The sequence below is a fragment of the Oncorhynchus keta genome, unplaced genomic scaffold (assembly GCF_023373465.1).
Source record: "Oncorhynchus keta strain PuntledgeMale-10-30-2019 unplaced genomic scaffold, Oket_V2 Un_contig_6511_pilon_pilon, whole genome shotgun sequence".
In the NCBI taxonomy this organism is placed as follows: domain Eukaryota; kingdom Metazoa; phylum Chordata; class Actinopteri; order Salmoniformes; family Salmonidae; genus Oncorhynchus; species Oncorhynchus keta.
This window is the reverse complement of record NW_026288905.1, coordinates 21662-49471: the sequence shown is the minus strand read 5'-3', so window position 1 is coordinate 49471 and position 27810 is coordinate 21662. Positions and strand designations below refer to the sequence as shown.

Here is a 27810-nt window from a genome sequence, read left to right as displayed (position 1 = left end):
TTTCCCAGTAATATCCTGATATTTACGAAAAAACAAGATGTTATGAACGCAGAAATACAATAGGCCTATAATTTATGGTTCAAGGGACCGTCGTAGTCTGTCGAGTATTCTTGCAAAAGTGGACTGCCACTCTCGGTGCACAATCATAAATTGTGTGCCACTTTAAAAGGAATGGGAAGCCTTGAAACCGCCGAGTTCCATGTTTGTATCTTCAAATTGAGAGCGGAGTTGAACTCCATGTTGAAACAAAGTTACCAACTCTCTTTTAAATGTATATAACTTTTATTTGTAGATTTTATACCGCTCTGGTTCGTCATTGAATAGCCGAGAAATGTAATCGTTTGGATGCGTAATGTATTTAAATACTGTTTGCGGTTATGTAACTTTGTGCACATTTATAACTTAATGTTCCTAGTCAGCGAACAATCTAAAACGGAACAAAGTTTTTAGTTTCAATTGTGGATAAAGTCTGGTGCAATGGACCACCAGTCCTCAATAATCACGCAAATTAGTCGAGATGAAGAAGGGAATAGAGAGAAGGGTAAGTTTTGGAGAAAGTTCTCAAAATGCACGTCAGTTGTTTTGTACCACACTCAAAACTTTTCAGTTAGCTAGCCTAGTTCGTCGTCCATTTGGTGTTTTCAAAGACGAGGACAGTGTTTACGAAACGAAACTATCAAATCTGCAATCGTCTACATTGTGACCACAATGAATGGCAACAACTAAGCTTCAAATGGCAACATTGTTGTGATACGCGACGCAACTTTTTGACAGGCAAGGTCACTGCAGTGAGGACGGACGAGCCCACTCAATCAAATCGCGTAATCTAACTACAATTAATTGACCAGGCTGCAGCTGCTGTCTGTCATAGACCTCCTAAAAAAGCGAACACTTCTGAAATAACTTGTTGAGAGTTTGATAATTTAAAAAGCAGCTGTGTACTAGGCTACAGACGGATGCGTTTATAAACGTGTGACTTCTTTACATCAACAATGTTTCTAGAAGACTGGTTAACGTGTTTTATGGGTGGTGCGTTCTTGAAAAGCTTTTCCCGCGGTTATGCAATCAGCAGTTACCACAAGAGGACTGTACAGCTTCAATAGCCAGCCCTAGTATCTACATTATAATGACCCATTCAAAACAGAGATTAAGGCCTGCCCACGCACCTTGTACTTCCCCATTGGATGGCACAGTTAAACTACTGCCATAGGCTATATGTGAAATGCCATCTTGTTTTGTTGTCCACAACTTGGTCACAACGTTGTCGGAGTGGTAGCTGTGTCACAGTGATAGACCTCAGAGAAATCTGGAGATAAGGTGTGAGGTGGCACCAAGTAGGGATTGTATTTAGTGTGTGTGATGTAATCGTACCAGGTAGACTGTAGTTTTACTTCCTGGTATGAGTAGCTCTATTTGTTTTGATAACACATTACTATACAGTTATTCTCAGAGAGGGGTTTATGTTGCAGTGTTTCCCTATATTCATACACTTTTTTAAAAAAATCTATAGTCGTTGGCTCAATGACTGGAAGTCTATGGGAACAGCTAGCATGTCATTGCACTAACGCCAGTAGCAATGTACCAAGTACCTTTCCAGCATGGCTGAAATAAATCCTAAGGGAAGCACTGTGTGAAAGCCATGCCCAGGAGAGACCAATGGAGTGAGAGCCCATGACTTTGACGGGCTTCCTGTTTAACATTGTAACTTCCTGTCTCTAGCTGACCTGGGCAAATGGACAACCTGCGTTACTGGTCACTAACCAACCCAGAGACTCCTCTTGTTTATCAGATGTGAAAGGATTTGATAGGTAGGAAGTATCTACAGTATCTGTGATACAATAAGAGCTCCTGAAAGGCCTCTGGTTGATCTTTCAATCCTTTCATATCTGTTAGGCAGGGACTCAACCAGGATCTAGGGCTAGGGCCTAGGGAGGGCCTGGTTTGGAATTGGGCCCTTCTCTTAAAGATACACTATGCAGAAATCGCTCGACTATTTCCTGGTTGCCAAAATTCTAATAGTTTGTCTAATTTCAGTTTGTGACAAAACAAGCATGTATAGTGTAGTGAATCATTGTACCATCTAAACTGCTGTGAAATATGTCTCCATTACCAAAAACATTGTATTTTCAGCTGTTTGAAGCTGGTGTACAAAACCAATAGTAAAAACAAAACCTGAGAATGGGAAGCATAGAAATAGTTTACATAGAACAGATCTACTGCTTCTTCAACCTGCGTTCAATGAGAATGACCGATTTATTACACACATTGATATGTGAATTTGTTCAGGTCGCCCAAAAAGTTATATATTGTAGCTTTAAAGGAGAGGTAATGGATTAGACGTATCCCTGCTGAGGCCCTATTCCCAGGCCACTGTCTGCTCTCTGTAACCTGCCTTGTTGTGTGACATCTGATCCTGCTGCGTCAGTGGTGGTGGTGGGCTGTGTTTAGGAGTAGTATTAACATGAGACACAGTGGTGGTGGTGGGCTGTGTTTAGGAGTAGTATTAACATGAGACACAGTGGTGGTTCCTGTTTTGGTTTGACCTGGACGTGGCAGTGGGCAGTGTTTAGGAGGGTCAACAGGTCTGGAGGTGGGCACAGTGTCTGGAGGGCCAGAGAGAAATGGGGTCACAGGTCTGGGCGGGCCAGAGAGGGAGAAATGGGACACAGGTCTGGAACGGGCTGAGAGGGAGAGAACATGGGGTCACAGGTCTGGAACGGGCCAGAGAGGGAGTATTAACATGAGACACAGGGTGGAACGGGCCTGTGTTTAGGGTAGTATTAACATGAGACACAGTGGTGGAACGGGCCTGAGAGGGAGAGAAATGAGGTCACAGGGTGGTGGGGGCTGTGTTTAGGAGAGTACATGAGACACAGTGGTGGTGGTGGGCTGAGAGGAGAGAGAACAGGAGGTCACAGTGGTGGTGGGCTGTGTTTAGGGAGAGGGAGGGTGGTAGGAGTAGTAATGAGACACAGGTCTGGTGGTGGGCTGAGTTTAGGGAGAGGTCACAGGTCTGGAACGGGCTGTGAGGGGAGAACATGGGGTCACAGGTCTGGAACGGGCCAGAGAGGGAGAGAAAGGGGACACAGGTCTGGAACGGGCCAGAGAGGGAGAGAAAGGGGACACAGGTCTGGAACGGGCCAGAGAGGGAGTAAAGGGGGTCACAGGGTCTGGTGGGCCAGAGAGGGTAGTATTAAATGGGGTCACAGGTGGTGGAACGGGCCAGAGTTTAGGAGAGTATTAACATGGGGTCACAGGTCTGGAACGGGCCAGTGAGGGAGTATTAAATGGGACACAGGTCTGGTGGGCTGTGTTTAGGAGTAGTATTAACATGAGACACAGTGTCTGGTGGGCCAGAGAGTATTAGAGAACAGGGGGTCACAGGTCTGGAAGGGGCCAGAGACACAGGGTGGTGAAAGGGGGTCAGGAGGTCTGGACACAGTGGTGGTGGGGTCAGTGTTTAGGAGAGTAATGAGACACAGTGGTGGTGGTGGGCTGTGTTTAGGAGTAGTATTAACATGGACACAGTGGTGGTGGGCTGTGTTTAGGGGAGACACAGGGTCTGGTCTGGAACGGGCCAGAGAGGGAGATTAACATGAGACACAGGTCTGGAACGGGCCAGAGAGGGAGAGAACAGTGGTGGTGGTGGGCTGGTCTGGAACGGGCCAGAGAGTGGTGGTGAAAGGGGTGTCAGGAGGTCTGGAACATGGACACAGTGGGGTGAAAGGGGGTCACAGGTCTGGAACATGAGACCAGTGGTGGGGTGGGAAACAATCTGTCACAGGTCTGCCCCCCTGAATTTCCCCAGAGAGGGAGAGAAAGGGGGTCCTGGGTCTGGAACGGGCCAGAGAGGGAGAGGGCAGAGGAGGGTCACAGGTCTGGAACGGGAGAGAAAGGGGGTCACAGGTCTGGAACGGGCCAGAGAGGGAGAGAAAGGGGGTCACAGGTCTGGAACGGGCCAGAGAGAGAGAGGGAGAGAAAGAAATGGGGGGACAGTGAAAGAGTTTGTAACACGGTCACGTTGCGAGTGAGAGAAAGACAGGGAATAAAGAGAATGAAAGGGAGGAGAGTTTAAGGAAAGAATTTGTCCCTTTTCTGATTGGGCAGAAGTTTGCTGAGAGCGAGTAGTGGAACTCTAGAGCTTTATTATAGTAAACAAAAACTCTACATAAAAGGGAAGTCAGTTTAGTCTTAAGAAAATGTTTTATTCCAAGACTGGCAGTCATCGTCAGGCAATGTTAGAAATAGAGATTCGACATTATAATAAATTGAGTTGGATGTAATGATTTAAGTGGCTACTCAAACTGTCACTGATTTGAAGTGACATGCCCCTCTCATGACTTTCTTAGCTAAGTTTACATATTCCTCATGGAAATATTAAATCTGCACAATCATGTCTCTCGCCTCAAGGACATTCCTCTTAAAACACTTTACTTGGTTAAGTAGTTATATCTGTTAATTGTTTTTCATTCAAACCATTGGGAAAAGGGCATCAGGTTGAATCGAAATGACTGCAATGAGGTCAAAGACTAAAGATGCTATACATTAAATAAATTCTGCTGGAATTAACTTGAAAAACAACCATTACATCACATGTTTATCCTTTGAGCATACAGTACATCTGCAGAAATATGTTGTTCGCATCGGGACACATCCCAACTCGGACTACAGGAATTTCCACGCATACGCTCAATCGACATCCCCCCACACAAGTTCCGCAAGAGTTCAAACTACAACATGTCCACGTCTCAAGTTAAGAGTCGGTGAATAAACCACATCAGGGAGAGTAAATAGATACAGGAAGACTGTGTGACTGACGGATGGACTCATTATTTTCTTCCAGGTCCCCCACCCTCGTCGTCTAAGAAGCCCAGGAGTCGAGGCCTGTTCCATAGCCTCTTCTGCTGCCTATGTCATGACCAGGCTGAGCCCCCGCCGGTCAACAACAACGCCCCACTACTGGTGGAGGAGAACGGGACTGTCTCCAAGGTATGTCCCACTGCTCTCTTTAATGGTTCAGGGATGTTTTAGAATCTATGTTTATGGTTTGTGTAGGTCCAGGTAAATGCTCTGTGGTCTAGTTTGTATATGCAGTGTTTTTGCGTAGGTCCAGGTAAATGCTCTGTGGTCTAGTTTGTATATGCAGTGTTTTTGTGTAGGTCCAGGTAAATGCTGTAGGTCCAGGTACATGCTGTCTAGTTTGTATATGCAGTATAGGTAAATTCTGCAGTGTTTGTGTTTTTGCGTAGGTCCAGGTAAATGCTGTGGTCTAGTTTGTATATGCAGTGTTTTTGTGTAGGTCCAGGTAAATGCTGTGGTCTAGTTTGTATATGCAGTGTTTTCATGTAGGTCCAGGTAAATGCTGTGGTCTAGTTTGTATATGCAGTGTTTGTGTCGGTCCAGGTAAATGCTGTGGTCTAGTTTGTATATGCAGTGTTTGTGTAAGTCCAGGTAAATGCTGTCTGTGTGTTTATGATGTCATAGTGAATGTTAGAAACTAGGACGTGACTTGATGGTGTTTTGTTAGGTCTATGTCACAGTGTAGTTTGTATTTTACATGTATCATGACAAATGTTAGTTTGTGGTTTGTGTACGTTAACTGGGTGTGTGGTTCAGGTCCAAGTCAGACCGCTGCTTCCTCAGGCCAAGTCAAAGGACGCAGGGAAGATCTGTGTTGTCATAGACCTGGATGAAACTCTGGTCCACAGCTCATTCAAGGTAAGACCAGGAACATACTACCATTTACACTAGTAATATTATAGAGTCACAATATTATATAGTCACCTCCATGAGCTCTAAAGCTATTGGTGAACTTTGATACAATTGCTGTACCGTTTAATTTGGGGTTTAGCTTTTCTTTAAAAAATGTCCTATCCTCGCAAATGCTATGGACAAATGTTTTTGTGTGCCTTTTTGCATCTCCTGTTTTCTTTTTATGGAAGAGATTTTCCCCTCTTGTGAAAGCATGACATCACCAGGCAGTAATGTTCAATAGTAATGAGAAACACTCTGAGAGCGAGGAAAGAGATTGGTTTCTCCACAGTATTATTGTTGGCAGTCAGTGACATCTCTGTCATTGTTGCCACTTTCACACATCCAGACTAGCTGTTTTTAAAATTCTAAATACACATGGTTACTCTCATGTATACTGCGTTTCTGGTGTTTAGGATGTCTTTTAAGTGGTTTTGTTCAAAATAATGTATCTTTATTGTTCCCACAGCCAGTGAACAATGCTGATTTTATCATTCCCGTAGAGATCGATGGAACTGTTCATCAGGTGAGCCTATCACTGTGCATGGTGACGAGCCCAACTGTCACAGACCAATGCCACCGGCCTCTACCTTTCCATGTTAAATCCTTTAGTATTATTAAGGTATATTATGGCTCCCTACAATACTGTATATCTGTATGTTACCAACTGCTCAGTCTGGTTCTGGACTGGGTTAGAATGGCATCTGAGGCCTTGGGTTTTCTACCACAAAAGAAACGTTGGAGTCACGCTGAGAGACTGTCACCTCCTACATGGTTCTGAAGTTGGAGCCAACAGTGTATCTTGGGCCTGGGCCTGATTCAAGTAATCCAGGATAGGTTTGTTCAGAAAAAGCCTATTCTGCATGACTTGGTTCAGGACTATGACCCTCGGCAGCAGACCACTACAAAAAGAAGAAGTGAAAGACGGCTCAATGCATCTGAGTGGGGGGTGTTTTTCATTTTGTTTGAGACGAGAGGTGGAAAGATAATGTATTTGTTTAAACCTTAAACTTAACTTACAATGTATCCATCCAGGTATATGTGTTGAAGCGACCTCACGTGGATGAGTTCCTTAAGAGGATGGGAGAGCTGTTTGAATGTATTCTGTTCACAGCTAGCCTGGCTAAGGTGAGGACAACGCCATGTTAAACCAGCAAATGACTCAATGCAATCAAAACAAGTTTGTTTTAAAAGGCCCATTGCTGTCAAAAACGTGATGTTTCATATTTCACTCTGTGGTTGGAATAGTGGTGTGAAAATGATAATGCCCTTTTAGTGTAAGAGCTGTTTTGAAAAGACTGCCTTAAATTTCAGCCTGTTTTGGTGGGATGGAGTTTTGGCCTGCCTGGTGACATCAAATTAGTTAATAGACCAATAAGAAAGAGTTCCAAACTTCACTGCCAATAACAGAGAGCTTTCAGTTTCCCCTCCCCACTCAGACCACTCCCAAACATTCCTAGCAAAATTCTTGCTGGAGAAATTGCTCTTTTCTAAGAAGCTATTTGTTTCTTTTTGACCATTTTAATTGAAAACAATGACAGTAAGGTACTTTAATTGTTACCCATAAATGATTTGATGTTGAGAGAAACAGCTGCATTGGACCTTTAAAGGCTGGTCAAAAGCTGCAAGAGACAGGAAATCACATGTCACTTGTTTTCCTCACCTGATACGGAGACCCCTATGTGTGTTTCTCCAGTATGCTGACCCAGTGTCAGACCTGCTGGATAAGTGGGGTGCGTTCCGCGGCCGTCTGTTCCGTGAGTCGTGTGTGTTCCACCGGGGGAACTACGTAAAGGACCTGAGTCGTCTGGGCAGGGACCTGAACAAGGTCATCATCATAGACAACTCCCCAGCCTCCTACGTCTTCCACCCAGACAACGCTGTAAGAACCACTCTCCTCCTCCTCCTTGGCCCCCTCCTCTTTCTGTTCCTCCTTCCTTTTCAGCATCCATTACTTTAAAAACAAAAGATGGCAGATGTTGGCAGACTGGCTTTATCAAACTTTTAGTTATGTGAAAATGTATTGCAATTAAAATTGTATAGATAGTTTCTAAATCTGTATTTATAAATAAACTTTTTATGAATAATTTATAAACTATACCATTCTATGACTGAAGGACCATGTAGAGGCAGGAGGTCGTACCACTGGAAGGAAAGTGCCATCAGCTGTCTCTCTAGCTGCATTCTAACTAGCTCACTAGTTAATTGAAACCAGAGCCTGGCTCTCGCTGTGACGAGCTGTATGACCGACTCTGGTGCCTCACCATTGTAATTATGTCATTGTAACTACATGCATGTCTGACTCTGTCCCGTCTGTGTGTGGCTGCAGGTGCCTGTGGCGTCGTGGTTCGATGACATGGCCGACACCGAGCTCCTGGATCTAATCCCCTTCTTCGAAGGGCTCAGTAAAGTGGAGGATGTCTACACGGTGCTCAGGCAACAGAGGGATTCCAGCTAGCAGTGCTGTCAGTCACCCTACCCCTATACTACCGCCATCTACAGGACAGACCGAGAACCGCAGCCTTAAAGCGTCTTCACACCAACCGTACACCCCTCAGCCTACCGTCCACCATATCAACCACAAGACTTTCACCTCCAAGCCCACCCCTCTTCTTCAACCCTTCAGAACCACGCTAGTACTGCCCTCTATTGGGGAAAACAGAGGACTTGATCCTCCAGAACACAATCTACCATCCCTCAACCACAGATGGGCTTGTGTAGCTGGATGTTGTGGGTTATAATGAGTTAGGTTTTTATTCAGTGCCTTTCATCAAATGTCATTGGAGTATACAGGACAGTCAAGTAGAGGGAATCTACCACGTTCTTCACAATGAAGAAAAAACATGCAGCAGGAAGGTAATGAGAGAGAACCCCCAGGATCCAATCAGAATCAGTTCTCCAACGCCGGGTTGGAGTCAATAAGTTTCCGGAAGACCGAACAGTTCTAGAACTCTGTATGGAAAAGCAAATGACAGCTGTATGAATGGATATTTACTACTTTTAACACTTTAATGTGTTTTTTTTTTTAATCGTCACTTATTCCCCAACAGACAATTTAACATTTTTAACAAGCAAAGTTTTGGCTTTGTGTAAGTCAAGTGGTTTTACTTCTTTCATCACTCAGCTAGTATCATAATGACTAGCAGAATGGGCATCAGTACTTGTTAAGGGGGATGGAATCATAGAGAATGACATTTATCAGTTACTGCAGCTATCAAAACGTTCCATGTCCCTTAACCATATTTGTTTAATTTAGTTTTTTATTAAAACCATAGGAATATGTGCGATAATGTGCCAGATAACATTCCATTACCCTGTATAAATGTTTTCATAACAAATACAGTAGTCAGATGACTGAACTGCACCTTAAATTACAATATAATCTTTTAGGATTTTTTTGGATTACATTGTCTGTGGACTATGGACATCAACCCAGACAGACTAAATGCTCCAGCTCAGACACATGGACACAGTACCATGTACCAGTCAATGGCCTGGAAAACCCTTGGTATTCTGCAAGAGGACCTGGATATGTGTTGGAAAAACATATTTAGATTCTGTCCAGGCAAACTGTTGGTCAACGCTACATTCATGGAGGAGGGCTGGGCGACTATATTGTGAATACCGGTATGGATCCACATACCACTATATATTTTCACAATAACAGAATTTTGATACAGTGCTAAATTAAATTAAAAGTTCTACAAATTGGACTAATTCACTGTCAGTTTTGTCCTGGTTTGGTTGAGTATAAAACCATCAGAATGGAGAAAGCCCATTTTAAATTCACAAATAATTGATTTGTTGCCATTCTAGGTCATGCACTAATCATGAAACACATTTAGACAAACTATATTTAGTCTGTAACGCCCAGCCTTACCATGGAGGAAAGGTGTTGACTGTGTGTTATCCACCTGGTTTTGACAAGCACACTTCTCCCTCCTCTTACTGGAAACAGTACTTGAATACTTTCCCTTTTTCATGACCTCTTTTTAAAGGACTGCAAATACTATGCTTCTTTAGACCAGATTGTAGGATTTGGGTAGTTTGGTTTTTAAACTTCTTAAGCTTCTGACACAAGGTAGGACTATATTAACGGTACTTACCTGGGTTTGGAACAATACAATAATTGTTATTTGTAAGTAAAAACTAAGATGGTCTATCAGGAAGTGAACAGGAAGAGTAGTTTAATGGATTGATGATTTGTATCGATTGATACTGTTTTATGAATGCATGGGGAAAAGCATCTGTGTTGGAGTTGACTAAAGGCCTACTAAAATACCTTGTGAAATAAGATGATTCAGAGTTTAAATAACCAGTAGATGATGATAAATCTATCAGTATTAAGAAATAATAAAATAAAAAAAAAAAACATGTTTTACTAAATGTCACATTCCAACTTAAAACACGCACCAAGTGCCTGTGTCAATCAAGTTAGATACAAAAGACAATTGTTTTTTCATCTTTCTTTTGGCAAGTGGGTTGGCCCTTTGTTAGTATTATCCAAAGGATGAACATAAATCACTGTAGTACAAATCGAGAATGTTGTGGGCTCTCTAACAATGGATTAATGGATACACACACACACACACACATAATAGGAACTGGGCAAATCCTGGTTTGAAATTCAAGCCACCCACAGCCATTTAGATAATGTGACATCTAGGATTTACACACATTTTAAATGTTTTTTTTTTTTGGTATTTCAAGGCATGATTCCTGTCATAACTCAGTAGGGATATTTACTGTCGTAGATCCAGTCCCTTTCAACTGCTTCAGAGCTGTTCCCTAGTCATTCACAGTGCTTTGGAAGAGAGCTTTCTATCACCATGAGGACCTTGACCTATTGCTGTACCTCTTCTTCCTGTATTCAAACACTTTAAATCATATATGCATATATTATACACATATGTATATTTTGTTTTGCACTGTAATAAAGCAAACAAAAAATGAAATTAATATATTATGGATTATTCATGTGATTTAGGATTGAATAGCTGTAATGTAGTTTGTGGACAGTCTTTTTATCATACCAATTGTATTGAACTGTTTAATTATATCTTCCATAAATACAACATAATTATATAACCAGTGCAGGTGCTTTTGTGTTCAGGCAGTCTATCCACGATTTGACATCGAAGCACATTCAAAAGTAACAATGTTTGTAAGCTCTATCCTAAGATATTGTCTGACGGTTTTATTGGATAAAAACCTTCATTCAAACGATGGATGTCAGTATTTAATGACAGTGGGGAAAATATAACATATTTAGAAAAAAATATTTTTGACCTAATTATAGAATTCAAATGTTAATTTCCAATCAATATATTTTCAAAATAAATATGTGTAACAGATGTGTACAATTGATTTATATCCATACACACAGGCATTCATACCCACCATTATAAACCATTCTAACCCCTCCAGACACCCTCCAGACACCCTAGTTTTGCATACCGATTTGACCTTTTGACTTGACTGGAATCCATCCTTCTTAACATTTCTCTCCAAGGTTACTTTCTGCCCTTTACAACTGACTGAAGATCAGCTTTGCTCATGACCCCAACCATTGAGTAAAACAAAAACTGATCCTGAAACAGTTGTTTGGGGCTTAAGTACCACATTTCATCATCATTCTACTTTTCTGTCTCGCTCATTACATGCAGCTTTACTAGATCAGATAGACCACATTCTTATATAGTACCTTCAAACCCTAAAACAGTCTCAGACATTCAATTCCTGATCATAACAGAATCAACATTTCCCATTCTCTCCCCCTTGCCTCTACTTCCACATCACGTTCAGTTTGGCGCTGCTCTTGGCCTTTCCCATGGCGAAGGTAACCGTCCCGCTCATGTCTGGTCTGGTCTGTTTCAGGTTCAGTTTGTGGACGGTTCCGTGGTTCTCTAAGCGGACATCAGGGCTGGACTGGATGGTCTCTCCATTCAGAGTCCAGACTGGGGGCCTGCTGATGGCCACGGACACCTCACACTGGAAACAGGCCTGGTCAGGAGCCGTCACCGCCACATCCTCCAGCTCTGTCTCTATCACCAGGGACTGGGCTGGAGAGGCAAGGGGATGGAGGGTTAAAAGAGATGGGTCACCTTTTCCACAAAAGGTCAGGAACATCATTCTATGTGTGTGAGGGAGAGAGAAATGTGAAAGGAGTAAGGTGAGAGATTGAGGGGAATAAAGTGACAGAGAGACATGTCGAAAACAGCAACAATATGTCAATACGGACATATTGTTTTACAAGAAACCACCATCCACTCACCTTCCACCAGGAGTTGGGCTGTGGAGGTGTGCTCCCCAACCTCTATACTATAGGTACCCTCGTCCTCTACAGTCGCCTCGTGGATGGTCAGTTTATGGTAGCAGCCGTCACTGTGGATCTCTAGCCTATCAGAAGACTCCAGCTCTGCCTTGCCTCTGTACCATGTGAGTTCACAGCGCGGCGTGGATACGGTGCAGTCCAGAATCACGCGGTGCTTCTCCAGAGCCGTGCGGTCTCTCAGAGGCTTCACGATAGACACGGGGGCCTCTGTGAAAAAATATAAGACAAGTGCAGATATTTCAGTGAAGAGAACTGATTTGAGGTCAGATCATGGACATAGGGAGTTCTGTCACCCACAACAGAGGTTTGGGTTTCTGTCTGCTTATAAGAACTGATGTCAGATCAGCTGGAGTATCACACAGAGATAGGGAGGTAAACCTGCAGCCCGGTAGGTGAAGCCCTACCTTCCACCTCTAGGTAGGCTGTTGATTCTGTCTGTTTGGTCACGAAGCGGATCTCCCCAGAATCCTCAGCTTTAACGTTGCACATGAGAAGGAAGTGTTTGGTCCCTGAAGGAATAAACACAGACAGGGAATTTCAATGTTTATTCTATTATTAATTTGACCTTTACCAGGTAGGTCAATTAATTAAGACAAATTATTCACCGCAATCATGAAGTTTAACGGTTTGATGGATTAACTGATTGATTGACTGATGTATCACTAACCCTCTGTGCGTATCTTGATGGTGCTAGTGGGTCGTATCTTGTGTCCATCCTTGTACCACTCCCCGGTCACGTCCTCCATGGACACCTCACACATGAACACAGCATTCTGGTCCTCCTGGACATACAGGTCCTCCAGCCCGTGTAGCACCTCCACTTCAGGCTCTGTGGTTCAACATATTGGAACATTGGAATGTAGTAACAGTGTACAAACGTAAACGTGCCAACAATGGAAGAGCATTAGTCACGCAGCCATGACCTCTAGGTGGCAGTAGCACGCAGTACAAGGTTGGCTGTGTTGGCCTGTTTCAGCCTTCCTGTCCCTATAACTGAACACTAGAGGTCAACGAAGAGTACCGTTGGTGAGAGTACTGAGATGTTTTACATGCACTTGAAATGAAGACCGTTCTGCAGTGACTTGATAAGGAGAGTGTACAGTATATTACCATAGACCTCCAGATTACAGGATGTATTGACATCTCCTACGTCACAGGTGTAGGTGCCTGCATCAGAGAGGCTACACTGCAGCAGCTGACAGAACCTCTTCCTCCCCATGGAGTAGATACGGTACTGGGTCTTCCCTGGCTTCAGCTCTGTCCCATTCTACAGTCAAGAAGAAAGACAGGGGACCAACATTATTACCGTATTCTCAGGGATAGACAACATTTAATGAGATCAAACTGTTTACTTCCTGTCTGTGCCTTTTCTACATAACATGGTAATACACTACTGACACAAATGCGGCAGGTCTATTGGCTGTACATCTATTACCTTCAGCCACCTGACCTCCACGTTCTGCCTGGACAGCTCACACTCCAATGTGGCAGGAGAGCCCTTCTCCAGTCTCATGTCTACCAGCTTCTTCATGAGAGTCACTGGAGTCTCTGGGAAAGAACAACAACATGGAAGAAATGTTCTTTACTATAACATCCAATCCAGACACATCTCTCCAGGGTTAAAGACCCCTGTATTAGATAACTGGATATTCATGATGATGTTCTCGACCCTCAACCCTCTCCCTCCCTCTCCATCTCTGTACCACAAACGCTGTCTCGGCCTCTGAATGATCGGCTATGAAAAGCCAACTGACATTTACTCCTGAGGTGCTGACCTGTTCTACCCTCTACATTACAACCACTGTGATTATTATTTGACCCTGCTGGTCATCTATGAACATTTGAACATGAAGAACGATCTGGCCTTAATGGCCATGTACTGTTATGATCTCCACCCGGCACAGCCAGAAGAGGACTGGCCACCCCTCAGAGCCTGGTTCCTCTCTAGGTTTCTTCCTAGGTTCCTACCTTTCCAGCGAGTTTTTCTTAGTCACCGTGCTTCTATATCTGCATTGCTTGCTGTTTGGGGTTTTAGGTTTGGTTTCTGTACAAGCACTTTGTGTAAAAAGAGCTTTATAAATATTTTTGATTTATTATTGATGATGATGATGATACCTCACCCTTGACAGTGAGCCTGGCAGAGGTCCGGACTCCCTCCGCAGAGAAGACGATGGTGCCCGTGTCCTCCAGGGTAAGGTTGGACAGGGTGAGTCCGTGGACCAGCCCGTTGCAGCTCACCCGCCAGTGGTTGCTGGGTTTGACCCGGATGCCGTCCTTCTGCCAGAAGCCCTCCACGCCAGTGTGAGACAGCTCCACCTCGAAGGAGGCCGTCTCCCGCTCAAATGTGTCCGTCTCCACCAGACCCTTACGGATGGCGATCTTACGGGCTGTAGAGGTAGAGACATTGACAGATGGTTAAAATATAACATACCTAAAGCCAGGATACATTTTTGCCTATAATAACAGTCTATAGGCTACTATTGTATGATGACATACCAACATGTCATCCATCTCTCACCCACAGGGCTTTACCCATTGTTACTTTAGTGTCTGATGGCTGGCGGCACCATACATGATAGTGAAGGCCAACATGCATTGTAGCTGTTGTTGACAGCTACTATATATAAAGGCACAGTACATTTAGTTGCAAATAGAATCCAGGACTCAAACTGTTGTTTTATTAGCTAAGCATAACAGGACACTGCCATAGTGTTGAAGACTTTGGTTCATTACTCTAACTGATCAAATCCTATTCATATCAATAATAATAAACTGGGTGGTTTCGAGTCCTGAATGCTAATTGGCTGACAGCCATGGTATATCAAAAAAATGATTTGTATTGCTTAGTTACGTTGGTAACCAGTTTATAATAGCAATAAGGCACCTCGGGGCTTGTGGTAAATGACCAATATTATTGAAGACTTTGGTCAATATAAATTACCAATATACCACAGCTAAGGGCTCTATCTGATGAAATCATATCCTTATCAATCAGTATGACATGGTGTCTGGACATTGTCTTACGCTCTACGTTGAGTTTGACCTGCGTGCGGTCGTGCAGGGTTTCACAGCGGTAGGTTCCGCGGTCAGAGAGGTTGAGGTTGCAGATGGTCAGGCTGCGTTTGCGTCCGCTCTGGCCCAGGGTGTGTCGGGGTCCTGGCTGGATGACCACACCCTGCCTCATCCACTGGACCTCGCCCGTGTCCAGACTGACCTCTGTTTCCATGGTAGCGTCTCCGTACTCCTCGGCCATCACCGCCTCCATCTTCTTAGTGAAGGTCACCTGAGCTTCTGGATAATGCCGGAAGGACAAAACATGACTGTTAAAGGGATGGTTCACTAAGAATACACATTTGTATGGTAATCCACTTCCTTAGGCTTTGTTTGAGTTATTTATGTAGGTATGTTGACTGAGAACACTTCCTCATTTACAGCAACAACCGTGTGAGAGTCGCCTGCTCCCATCTGACACTCAGGTCAAGCTAAACAAGTGCATCTCAAGTATTTGAAAGTATTTGCCATATAAATTTGACGCCTGGACTGACCCTGTACTTTGAGGGTGGCCTTAGACACGTTCCCCTCAGCCTCCACTGTGATCTTACAGGAGTCCAGGATCTGACAGCTCTTGATCACCAGGGTATGACACAGGCCATTCTGCGTCGCCTGGAAACGGTCACCCATGACGACGAGCTCGCCGTCCATCCCCCACACCAGCTGCACGTCCTCTGGCGACACCACGCACTTGAAGGTGGCGTCCTCTCCCTCTAACACCATGGTGTTGTGGAGCTCTGTCAAGAACTCTACCACGCGGGGCACTGGGGGGATGAGGGGAAAGGGAGAGAAGGAAAGAAAAACTAATGAAGGGCTCGAAGGTTTGTTGATTAATTTAATTAGTATTAATTCTGGGCTGGAACCAGATCCTGCACCCATTTTGAGGGCTGTACTACTTACTCTCGACTCTGAGCCTGGCGGTGGTGCGGTCGTCCTTGGACTCGCAGGCGTACTCCCCCGTGTCGTCCCTGGTCAGCCTGTGGATGGTCAGGCTACGTTCCACGCCGTCGGCCCGGATGGTGAACCTCCGGCTGGGGACGATCTCCACGCCGTCCTTCAACCACTGGACGTCCGCCTTGGGCTTACACACCTCACAGCGTATGGTCACCATGCCGTCCGCATGGGCCACGGTGTCGTGGAGCGGCTTGGCAAACTTCACCCTCATCTCTGAGACCACAAGTGAGAGAGAGCTGTTAAGATTGGTGATACCTTCTATCGCCCTCTGAAACCCCATTCATACTGCATTCTTTCAACCCCACGGTGCTTTACAAGACTTTAGTCATTCACAACAGCATTTTTCTGTCACCTTTTCTTATTGGGATTTAGCTTATAGCATCATATTAATCTCTGTTGGTTAAAGAAACACAGTGCTCCCCCCTGATCTACAGCTACTATATAATTACATAAAGACAGAATGGGAACATGGAAGTTAAAAACCTTTGACTAGCAGACTGAAATGCATCTCGTCTGTGTTGGCGTCTACTGTGTACTCTCCACTGTCCGACCGTCTCAGCGGGTCAATGGTGAGGAACCGGGTGGCGCCGTCGACCCCCGTGTGGAAGCGGTCCCCTATGACGGGCGTCCAGTCCTTGAGCCAGCGAACGGGAGCGTTCTCCTTAGACACGACCCCCATCAGCGTCACGCTCTCTGCCTCGTAACCCGTGATGATGTTCACTGCCTGTTTGTCTACGAAGGTGACGGGGGAGTCTGGGAGAGAGAGAGCGAGAAAAAGAGTGATTAAGAGACAATGAAGAATGAGGTATAGTATACATTTTAAAGTTAAAGTTCATTCCACTGTAGACAGAGTCTCGTTTCGACTTAATTTGATCACTCTTTTGTTGATTGAGAAAAGGTTTGTGTGTAATTTCCACTTTAAAATGTCAGACTTAATTTACACGAACGAAAAATGTATCAACTCCTACAAAAAATATTTATTAATTATAATCCACATAATTCACATTTCCTGTTTCTACAGGATTATTTTCCTGCTGTAGCAAACTGGCTCAAATTAAGTTCCTACATCTGTAAGACTGTAAACACCCGTTTGTCCATATAGCCCAGCCAATTACCTTGGATCTTCACCATGGTGACCATCTTGTCATCGATAGCATCACACATGTACTTCCCAGAGTCGGATGGCAGGATGTCAGAGACGATGAGTTTCCTCAGCGTGCCGTAGCTCTCGATGTAGGTCCGGTCATCGCTATTCAGCTGTCTGTCGTTACAGTACCACTGGACAGGGGCATTGGCCCGGGACACCTCACAGGCCAGGATCAGGTCGTCCCCGGCAACCATCTCCTGGTAGTCTGTGTCCTCAGAGTTCCCCAGGATGGTCACTGGAGGCTCTGGAGAAGGAGGAAGAGACTTAAGTTTTTTTGTTGATTTAAACCAGATGCAGTTTTCATAGGTATTATCAATATGTTAACAGATCCACCTTGCACTCTGAAAGGCTAGGAGGAATTATTTTCACCATAGTGCTTAGTTTTACACCTATCCAATCCTCTAAGATCTCTACAAGTACATAGGGGTAAGGGGTAGGGGATGAGGGGTAGAGCTATGGGGTAGGTGGTAGGGGCTAAGGGTTAGTAGATAGCAGATAGGACTTGATTTGTGATTAGGTGATTCTTTACCTTGCACAGTGACATGGAAGGTGATGTTGTCATCTCCGGCATCAAGGAAGTAGTCTCCGCAATCTTCCAGCTCAGCGTTAAGGATCACCAGGGAGCGGAACGCCCCTTCTTCCTCCTCATAGAACCTCTCGTCCTCGTTTAACCGGCGGCCATCTTTGTACCACTTAGCGACGGCATTGGCCCTGGAGAGTTCACACTCCAACTCGATGTCATCAGAGGGCAGGGACTTGACCTCTGTCTTGACTTCTGACCTATTCACAATCTTCACGGGAGGCTCTGGAGGGAGAATATATTCTATATTAATATATTCTTCAGTTTTTGCATTAGTATTTTTATAATCTCCTGATTGAATTCAAATGGAATTGTGTGAAAACAAAGTACCATTCAACTCCAACCATCTCTTACCTGACACCTTGACCTGGAAGTCGATGACGTCATCTGAGGCAAGACAGGTGTATTTCCCAGAGTCGCCCGGGGCGGGCGTGCGGATGGTGAGGCGGCGGATGAGTCCATCCTCAGTGATGGTGACATCACTGCTCTCCTCCACCTCTCCTCCATCCTTCATCCAGATCACCTCAGCGTTGAACCGTGACACCTCGATCTCCAGGACGATGGGTTCTCCAGAGAAACAGTCCATTACATCAGACATTGTTTCAGAGCGGGCCAGCTTCACAGGAGGCTCTGAGAAGAGAGGATTTATATGGTTCATTTCTATTCTTTCAACAGAATATTGCAAAATGGGAAATTAGCAGACAGCAGAAAGCAATACATCAAAACAACATAATATAAATACCTAAAATCTAACTTATTTATAAGAAATCATAGTGAACAGTTATATTAATAATATTATGTATGTCCATTCATCTCACATAGTTGAAAAATACAAAACCAAAGATTGAAATACTTAACCCTGACATAACTAAACCTCTTACGCTGAACAGAGTTAGTTCACTGACCACATACCTGAAATAGTGACCAGCCATGTGACCGAGTCATCCTCTGTGTCACACACATACTCTCCTGTGTCCTCCACAGTGGTCGTGGGGATGACCAGTGTCCTGTGGGCTCCCTGGACCTCCAGGATGAGAGAGGCACTCTCCTCCACCTCCAGCCCATCTCGGTACCAGCGTACCTGGGCATCAGGCTGGGAGATCTCGCAGCTGAGCTCCAGCCTCTCAGAGGTCAGGCTGGTCAGCTCCAGCTCAGACTCAGTGGGGGAGACGATTCGCACCGGAAGCTCTGAGAAAGGGAGAACAACTTGCATTTAAAAGGAAGCAATTAAAAAACAAATATATATATTTAAATAAGTTTGAATATAAATAGTCTGACATAAGATTCAATTGTGTAATAGTGTAAAAAAGGTCAATTAAATAGGTGTCTTCTGATAAGGGGGATTGGTTTGATAGGAGACCCCAAAACATTTAAAACAATTACACTACCACTCACAACAAATGAACCAGGTATGGAACCTTGGAGTATCTTACCTGTGATGGTGACCTGGAAGAACACAGAGTCTCCATCCGTGTCGCAGACGTACTCTCCGGAATCTTCTGCTGAGCCGCAGAGGACGGTCAGCCTCCTGTACGGTCCCTCGGACGTCAGCTGGACCTTCTCCGTCTCCAGGACCTGAAGGCCGTCCTTAAACCAGTGGACCTCACCGCTGGAGCGGGACAGCTCACACTGCAGGACCACCTGCTCAGAGATATGACCCTCCATAACCACGTCCTCTTTGGGCTCCACGATCATCACTGGAGGCTCTTAGTTTCAACAATGGAAAAGGAGCATATGAATGAGCAAATTCTACCACCAGGATAGGAGAATTGATGTTTGCATCATCATCAAAGTATCATCTTTGCTCAACACAATGGAGTCATCTTCACCTGTTTACATGACATGAAAACATGTAGGGCTAGTGTACAGTACATGCCTTTGATGTTGACAGTGAATGAGAGGCTGTTGTCTCCTGACTGACAGCTGTAGGTTCCTGCGTCTGAGGTCTCAGCACAACGGATGATCAGTCTCCTCATGGTGCCCTCTGTTTGTATGGTCATGTTATCACTGGCCTGGACCTCAACCCCATCCTTATACCTGGAGGAAGGTCATGACGGACAGGACAATGAACCTTCAGTATTGTTGATTAGTTGAATCAGGTGTGATGGTGCTTGGCTGGAACAAAAGCCTGAACCCAACTGGCCAACACGGCTCTTGCAATTGTTGAAACGTCGTAATATACCTACTTATATTTTTTACAGTCTGAACATGATCAGATCCCACTAAATTAACAATATTCTAAGCAGAAATGACTCCAAATCATAAAGGATAATGACATCCAGTTTGTGTTTCCTAGTGGTGTGTATGTTAGCTGTGTACCAGGTAGCGTTGGCGTCCTCTCTGGAAACCTCACAGGTGAGCACCACAGGATCCAGCTCCATGGCAGACTTCTGGAGCTCCTCCTCAGGGACCTCACTGAACTGCACAGGGGGACCTGGTGGGGGGAGGGGGGAGAGGGAGAAGATGAGTTACCTGGGGAGGTTGGATGGTCATGGTTAGAGTTAGCGTTTGGTTGTGGTTTGAGGAGGAGGCTTGCTGGGTTGGAGGGGTTGGAGTGAGTAGTGGACTGTTTTGTTACAGTGTGATCAAACTAAGCATGCTCTTCCAGAGGTTTGTTCAGATACATATCAGAAAGATCAGGACAGTGAGTGAGAGGAAAGAAATGGGGGTGATAAACAGGTTAGAGAAGACTTAGAGAACTTTTTCAGAACAGAAGCCATCACACTGGGTTACAGGACCAAGATAATCCTGTCAATAACAACAACAACAACAACTGAAGATGACTTGCTGGCACAGAGGAAGTACAACACAGTATTAGGTTTCCCTCAGAGAAAACACAGAACAACAATCTCCGTTGTTCACCTTTGACCTCCACCTGAAACACACTGACATCATCAGCTGTCCGACACGTGTAAACGCCCGAATGGGAGAAGTCAGGCATTTGGATAATCAGCATCCTTGTATGCCCATCCTCCTGAAAGTCTACACCAGGCAGTTTGAAGATCTGCTCGCCATCTTTGTACCAGTAGACTGGGCATATGGGTCTGATAGGTCACAGTGGAGAACGATGGGTTTGCCAGCCTCAGCGGCCTTGGTCCTCTCCTCTTCAGGGAGGTGGGAGAACATGGCTCCCACAGCTAGGGGTGTTATGGGTGATTGGTTAAGGTGGCAGATATGGGATGCTCAGTTAGCTTGGGTGATCGTCAGCGTGAATCTGTATGACATCATGGTTGATGGCTGAATAAATTCATGTGAAGTTGTGAATTCAAAGAGATGGTCAAACATCTGAAAAACCTCCAGTATAGAAAGTTGATGTTTATATGGAAAATAGAACATTTCTGGTTGAGAGTGCATGTTAATGATCTCCATGACGACCAAACATGACATACAGCAACTCACCTTCAACCTCCACGTTGAAATTGATGACATCACCCATCATCTCGCATGTGTACACGCCAGAGTCGGTGAACTCAGCCGATCGGATAACGATCCTCCTCATGTTGCCTTCTGATTGGATGTTGAGGCCATCTGTCACCTGTAGCTCCACCCCATCCTTGAACCAGCCCACGCTGGCTGAGGGGTGGGACACCTCACAGTACAGGACCACATAGTCACCAGTCTCCACCCTCTTGTTACTGTCTGACTCTGACATTGGGCTGAACTTCACCACCGCAGCTGGAATGGAATCATTTCCAAAAAATATGTACAAGCAGTATTCAGTATTCAAATATCATGCAATTGCATATCATTACAGTACAAACAAGCCTAATGTAAATGTTAAAACAGTCCTTGTTATAAGGCCTCCTCAATACAGATTGTCTAGCTTGACGCCATTATCATGTTATTTCTCTTTACACTCCACCGTTCTCCAACACCTACCTTGAACCTTGAGAACCGCTGAGTCTCTGACTCCGTTGGCGATGAAGGTGACCTCTGCCTCGTGGTCTTCCACCTTGGTGCTGTGGATTACCAGGGAGTGCTGTGTCTTGGCCTGTTGGATAGAGTAGTGTTGGCTATCCTGTAGCTGGGTGCTGTTCAGGAACCAGGTGCCCGTCACCATCACTGACAGATCAATGGAGAACAGAGCGTCCTCCCCCTCCGTCACCTCACAGCCCTGGAGAGGGGTCCTGATCTTGGGACCTGGCACTGAGAGGTGAGAGTTCAGAACTAGTGACATCAAATGAATTTCCATAGCTGCAGGGTACACAAATACCATAGTGCATGACAGCCTTTCATCCCTGATCACATCAACATGGTTTCTCTCCAATTCAGCACTCACCAAGATGGACTACTTTAGGGAACTCCACGTGTCCACTACGGCCATACTTATTGATGCAGCAGACACGGAAGCGGTAATCGCCCTCGCACGGCACGCTGTCACCCATGACCTCTGCGGAGGTCGCCGTGTCGGAGGTCGCACACCTCAGCCACTCCTGTGATCCCACTTCCTGTCTCTCCAGGACATAGACGGAGCGCGTGGTGGTCTGGCTGGTGGGGGCCGGCTCCCAGGAGAGGAGCACGCTGTTGGGCCTGTCCACATCCATCTCTACCCCCACTGGACAGATGGGAGGGCTGTGTCTGGCAGCTGTGGAGAAAACCGAAACAGGGGGAAAGGTACAAAGTAGGTGAGCATTGGTTGCCATAATGCTTGTAGCCTGTCGTACGTTTGTTAGTCTCTAGCAGCTACATTAGGATATGTTGCACAGTATAGCTGGAGTTTTCACCATACTGTCGTTCGAGCCCTTTCGGATCTACATGGGTAAATCCCCAAAAAGTTAACTGTAAACTGTGTATTTGATTTGGAAAGTCCCTAAGTAAGGGGCCATGGGTCACCTTGGTCAACATCCACCTTACCTTTGACTCTGAGCCGGGACGAGGTCTTGGATCTTCCCACAACGAAGGTCACGACCCCAGTGTCCCGTGGCAGACGTTGACGAACACCAGCATGTGGGTTTTACCAAAGGACTTGAGGATAGTCTGGTGGCTCTCGCGTAGCTTCAGGCCATCTTTGAACCAGTGGACATCCATGTTCTCCTCCTCTACCTCCACACAGAACACAGCATTCTCCCCCTCTAACACGTCTAGTTTTCGAGGAAGTTTTTTAACAATTGTGCCTGTGGGTGAGAAAGAGTGTTGAGGGTCATGTACTGTATGGCTGTATATCCTGGAGAAAAATCATTGGGTTTATAGAAAATAATTTTAAAACATTTTTTAAAAACATTTGTTTCAATGGTTCTGATGCTCAAAGATCTCTTTTCTAGACTGTATTAAATGAGTGAATGATACACTGCCATACTTCTTCCATACTATAAGACGTCTACCTACCTTTGACGGCCAGCTCAGCAATACTCTTCCCTCCATCAGGCATCTCACAGAGATAGACCCCATCGTCGTCCGCTCCTACATCTCGGATAGTGAGCCTGCGCCGGGCTCCGTTCTGCTCTATGCCGTATTTACCCCCTGCCTGCAGCCTCTGGTCCTCCAGGTACCAGGCAGTGGGGATGCCCTCATTAGGTACCTCACACTCCAACACGGCCATGCCTCTCTCTCTCACCTCCACGTCTTGCAGAGACCGCCTGAACCGCACCGCTGGAGCTGCACACGGGTGGAAAGGGAGGTAGTTGTGGATTGGTTTATAAACTGTCTGGAAAACATATTGCAGTATGTCTCTGTGTAGTGATTTGCTATGTCCCTGTATAGTATTTATTCAGTGCTTTAGGCACATTTGAGGTTGTTTTTACAGTGCTTTAGGTACATTTTAGGTTGTTTTTACAGTGCTTTAGGTACATTTTAGGTTGTTTTTACAGTGCTTTAGGTACATTTTAGGTTGTTTTTACAGTGCTTAACCCAGATTTTAGGTTGTTTTTACAGTGCTTTAGGTACATTTTAGGTTGTTTTTGCAGTGCTTTAGGTACATTTTAGGTTGTTTTTACAATGCTTTCGATACATTTGAGGTTGTTTTTACAGTGCTTAACCCAGATTTTAGGTAGTTTTTACAGTGCTTTAGGTACATTTTAGGTTGTTTTTACAGTGCTTTTTTTTACAAAGCTTTAGGTACATTTTAGGTTGTTTTTACAATGCTTTAGGCACATTTTAGGTTGTTTTTACAATGCTTTAGGCACATTTTAGGTTGTTTTTACAATGCTTTAGGCACATTTTAGGTTGTTTTTACAATGCTTTAGATACATTTTAGTTTTTTTTACAGTGCTTTAGGCACATTTTAGGTTGTTTTTACAGTGCTTTAGGTACATTTTAGTTGTTTTTACAATGCTTTAGGTACATTTTAGGTTGTTTTTACAATGCTTTAGGTACATTTTAGGTTGTTTTTACAATGCTTTAGGCACATTTTAGGTTGTTTTTACAATGCTTTAGGTACATTTTAGGTTGTTTTTACAATGTTTTAGGCACATTTTAGGTTGTTCTTACAATGGTTTAGGCACATTTTAGGTTGTTTTTACAATGCTTTAGGTACATTTTAGGTTGTTTTTACAATGGTTTAGGTACATTTTAGGTTGTTTTTACAATGCTTTAGGTACATTTTAGTTTGTTTTTACAATGCTTTAGGCACATTTTAGGTTGTTTTTACAATGCTTTAGGCACATTTTAGGTTGTTTTTACAATGCTTTAGGTACATTTTAGGTTGTTTTTACAAAGCTTTAGGCACATTTTAGGTTGTTTTTACAGTGCTTTAGGTACATTTTAGTTGTTTTTACAATGCTTTAGGTACATTTTAGGTTGTTTTTACAATGCTTTAGGTACATTTTAGGTTGTTTTTACAATGCTTTAGGCACATTTTAGGTTGTTTTTACAGTGCTTTAGGTACATTTTAGTTGTTTTTACAATGCTTTAGGTACATTTTAGGTTGTTTTTACAATGCTTTAGGTACATTTTAGGTTATTTTTACAATGCTTTAGGTACATTTTAGGTTGTTTTTACAATGCTTTAGGTACATTTTAGGTTGTTTTACAGTGCTTTAGGCACATTTTAGTTTTTTTTTATTTTTACAATGCTTTAGGTACATTTTAGTTTTTTTTTCAGTGCTTTAGGCACATTTTAGGTTGTTTTACAATGCTTTAGGCACATTTTAGGTTGTTTTTTTTTACAATGCTTTAGGTTCATTTGAGGTTGTTTTTACAATGCTTTAGATACATTTGAGGTTGTTTTTACAATGCTTTAGGCACATTTTAGGTTGTTTTTACAATGCTTTAGGTACATTTTAGGTTGTTTTTACAATGCTTTAGGCACATTTTAGGTTGTTTTTACAATGCTTTAGGCACATTTTAGGTTGTTTTTACAATGCTTTAGGCACATTTTAGGTTGTTTTTACAATGCTTTAGGCACATTTTAGGTTGTTTTTACAATGCTTTAGGTACATTTTAGGTTGTTTTTACAATGCTTTAGGCACATTTAGGTTGTTTTTACAGTGCTTTAGGTACATTTTAGTTGTTTTTACAATGCTTTAGGTACATTTTAGGTTGTTTTTACAATGCTTTAGGTACATTTTAGGTTATTTTTACAATTTTACAATGCTTTAGGTACATTTTAGGTTGTTTTTACAATGCTTTAGGTACATTTTAGGTTGTTTTACAGTGCTTTAGGCACATTTTAGTTTTTTTTTTTTACAATGCTTTAGGTACATTTTAGTTTTTTTTACAGTGCTTTAGGCACATTTTAGGTTGTTTTTACAATGCTTTAGGCACATTTTAGTTTTTTTTTGCTTTAGGTTCATTTGAGGTTGTTTTTACAATGCTTTAGGTACATTTTAGGTTGTTTTTACAATGCTTTAGGTACATTTTAGTTTGTTTTTACAATGCTTTAGGCACATTTTAGGTTGTTTTTACAATGCTTAAGGCACATTTTAGGTTGTTTTTACAATGCTTTAGGTACATTTTAGGTTGTTTTTACAATGCTTTAGGTACATTTTAGGTTGTTTTTACAATGGTTTAGGCACATTTTAGGTTGTTTTTACAATGCTTTAGGCACATTTTAGGTTGTTTTTACAATGCTTTAGGCACATTTTAGGTTGTTTTTACAATGCTTTAGGCACATTTTAGGTTGTTTTTACAATGCTTTAGGTACATTTTAGGTTGTTTTTACAATGCTTTAGGCACATTTTAGGTTGTTTTTACAATGCTTTAGGTACATTTTAGGTTGTTTTTACAAAGCTTTAGGCACATTTTAGGTTGTTTTTACAGTGCTTTAGGTACATTTTAGTTGTTTTTACAATGCTTTAGGTACATTTTAGGTTGTTTTTACAATGCTTTAGGTACATTTTAGGTTATTTTTACAATGCTTTAGGTACATTTTAGGTTGTTTTTACAATGCTTTAGGTACATTTTAGGTTGTTTTACAGTGCTTTAGGCACATTTTAGTTTTTTTTACAATGCTTTAGGTACATTTTAGTTTTTTTTTCAGTGCTTTAGGCACATTTTAGGTTGTTTTTACAATGCTTTAGGCACATTTTAGTTTTTTTTTACAATGCTTTAGGTTCATTTGAGGTTGTTTTTACAATGCTTTAGATACATTTGAGGTTGTTTTTACAATGCTTTAGGCACATTTTAGGTTGTTTTTACAATGCTTTAGGTACATTTTAGGTTGTTTTTACAATGCTTTAGGCACATTTTAGGTTGTTTTTACAATGCTTTAGGCACATTTTAGGTTGTTTTTACAATGCTTTAGGCACATTTTAGGTTGTTTTTACAATGCTTTAGGCACATTTTAGGTTGTTTTTACAATGCTTTAGGTACATTTTAGGTTGTTTTTACAATGCTTTAGGCACATTTAGGTTGTTTTTACAGTGCTTTAGGTACATTTTAGTTGTTTTTACAATGCTTTAGGCACATTTTAGGTTGTTTTTACAATGCTTTAGGTACATTTTAGGTTGTTTTTACAATGCTTTAGGCACATTTTAGGTTGTTTTTACAATGCTTTAGGTACATTTTAGGTTGTTTTACAGTGCTTTAGGCACATTTTAGTTTTTTTTACAATGCTTTAGGTACATTTTAGTTTTTTTTCAGTGCTTTAGGCACATTTTAGGTTGTTTTTACAATGCTTTAGGCACATTTTAGTTTTTTTTTACAATGCTTTAGGTTCATTTGAGGTTGTTTTTACAATGCTTTAGATACATTTGAGGTTGTTTTTACAATGCTTTAGATACATTTGAGGTTGTTTTTACAATGCTTTAGATACATTTTAGTTTTTTTTACAATGCTTTAGGTACATTTTAGTTTTTTTTTACAATGCTTTAGGTACATTTTAGTTTTTTTACAATGCTTTAGGTACATTTTAGGTTGTTTTTACAATGCTTTAGGCACATTTTAGGTTGTTTTTACAATGTTTTAGGCACATTTTAGGTTGTTTTTACAATGGTTTAGGCACATTTTAGGTTGTTTTTACAATGCTTTAGATACATTTTAGGTTGTTTTTACAATGCTTTATGCACATTTGAGGTTGTTTTTACAATGCTTTATGCACATTTTAGGTTGTTTTTACAATGCTTTATGCACATTTTAGGTTGTTTTTACAATGCTTTATGCACATTCTAGGTTGTTTTTACAATGCTTTATGCACATTTTAGGTTGTTTTTACAGTGCTTTATGCACATTTTAGGTTGTTTTTACAGTGCTTTAGGCACATTTTAGGTTGTTTTTACAATGGTTTAGGTACATTTTAGGTTGTTTTTACAGTGCTTTATGCACATTTGAGGTTGTTTTTACAGTGCTTTAGGCTCATTTTAGGTTGTTTTTACAATGCTTTATGGACATTTTAGGTTGTTTTTACAATGGTTTAGGTACATTTTAGGTTGTTTTTACAATGCTTTAGGTACATTTTAGTTTGTTTTTACAATGCTTTAGGCACATTTTAGGTTGTTTTTACAATGCTTTAGGCACATTTTAGGTTGTTTTTACAATGCTTTAGGTACATTTTAGGTTGTTTTTACAATGCTTTAGGCACATTTTAGGTTGTTTTTACAATGGTTTAGGCACATTTTAG

The 27810-nt window shown here is 42.7% G+C and overlaps 2 protein-coding genes and 1 long non-coding RNA gene across 3 annotated transcripts; 2 read left to right on the top strand and 1 right to left on the bottom strand.

The window, feature by feature from the left end:
- Window positions 1–177: 177 nt before the first annotated feature.
- On the top strand, window positions 178–11105 carry LOC118378754 (carboxy-terminal domain RNA polymerase II polypeptide A small phosphatase 1-like). The gene is made up of 7 exons (XM_052511231.1): window positions 178–541; window positions 4844–4989; window positions 5617–5718; window positions 6221–6277; window positions 6787–6879; window positions 7448–7633; window positions 8081–11105. The coding sequence occupies exons 1-7, from the start codon at window positions 478–480 to the stop codon at window positions 8207–8209; spliced, it is 777 nt and encodes a 258-aa protein (XP_052367191.1). The 5' UTR covers window positions 178–477; the 3' UTR covers window positions 8210–11105.
- Window positions 4996–5610, top strand: LOC127925934 (uncharacterized). Its single transcript, XR_008122942.1, has 3 exons — window positions 4996–5165; window positions 5256–5355; window positions 5404–5610. It is a non-coding gene; the product is annotated as an uncharacterized LOC127925934 (long non-coding RNA).
- LOC118378745 (obscurin-like protein 1) lies at window positions 8790–23830 on the bottom strand. The gene is given in 25 exon segments (XM_052511233.1): window positions 8790–11813; window positions 12026–12292; window positions 12490–12594; window positions 12753–12914; window positions 13196–13352; window positions 13521–13633; window positions 14206–14472; window positions 15110–15376; window positions 15631–15900; window positions 16037–16303; window positions 16574–16843; window positions 17206–17481; window positions 17767–18042; window positions 18172–18447; window positions 18730–19005; window positions 19251–19523; window positions 19694–19854; window positions 20137–20251; window positions 21217–21492; window positions 21697–21963; window positions 22097–22402; window positions 22672–22737; window positions 22740–22931; window positions 23143–23509; window positions 23783–23830. Coding segments are annotated over 25 exon segments (5598 nt in total). The 3' UTR covers window positions 8790–11535.
- Between the last annotated feature and the right edge of the window lie 3980 nt (window positions 23831–27810).

Coding starts and splice junctions, on each gene's coding strand:
- LOC118378754 (XM_052511231.1), top strand. CDS start 478: ATGGACCACCAGTCCTCAATAATCACGCAAATTAGTCGAGATGAAGAA. Junction 5,719..6,220: donor TGGTCCACAGCTCATTCAAG/GTAAGACCAGGA, acceptor TTGTTCCCACAG/CCAGTGAACAATGCTGATTT. Junction 7,634..8,080: donor TCTTCCACCCAGACAACGCT/GTAAGAACCACT, acceptor GTGTGGCTGCAG/GTGCCTGTGGCGTCGTGGTT.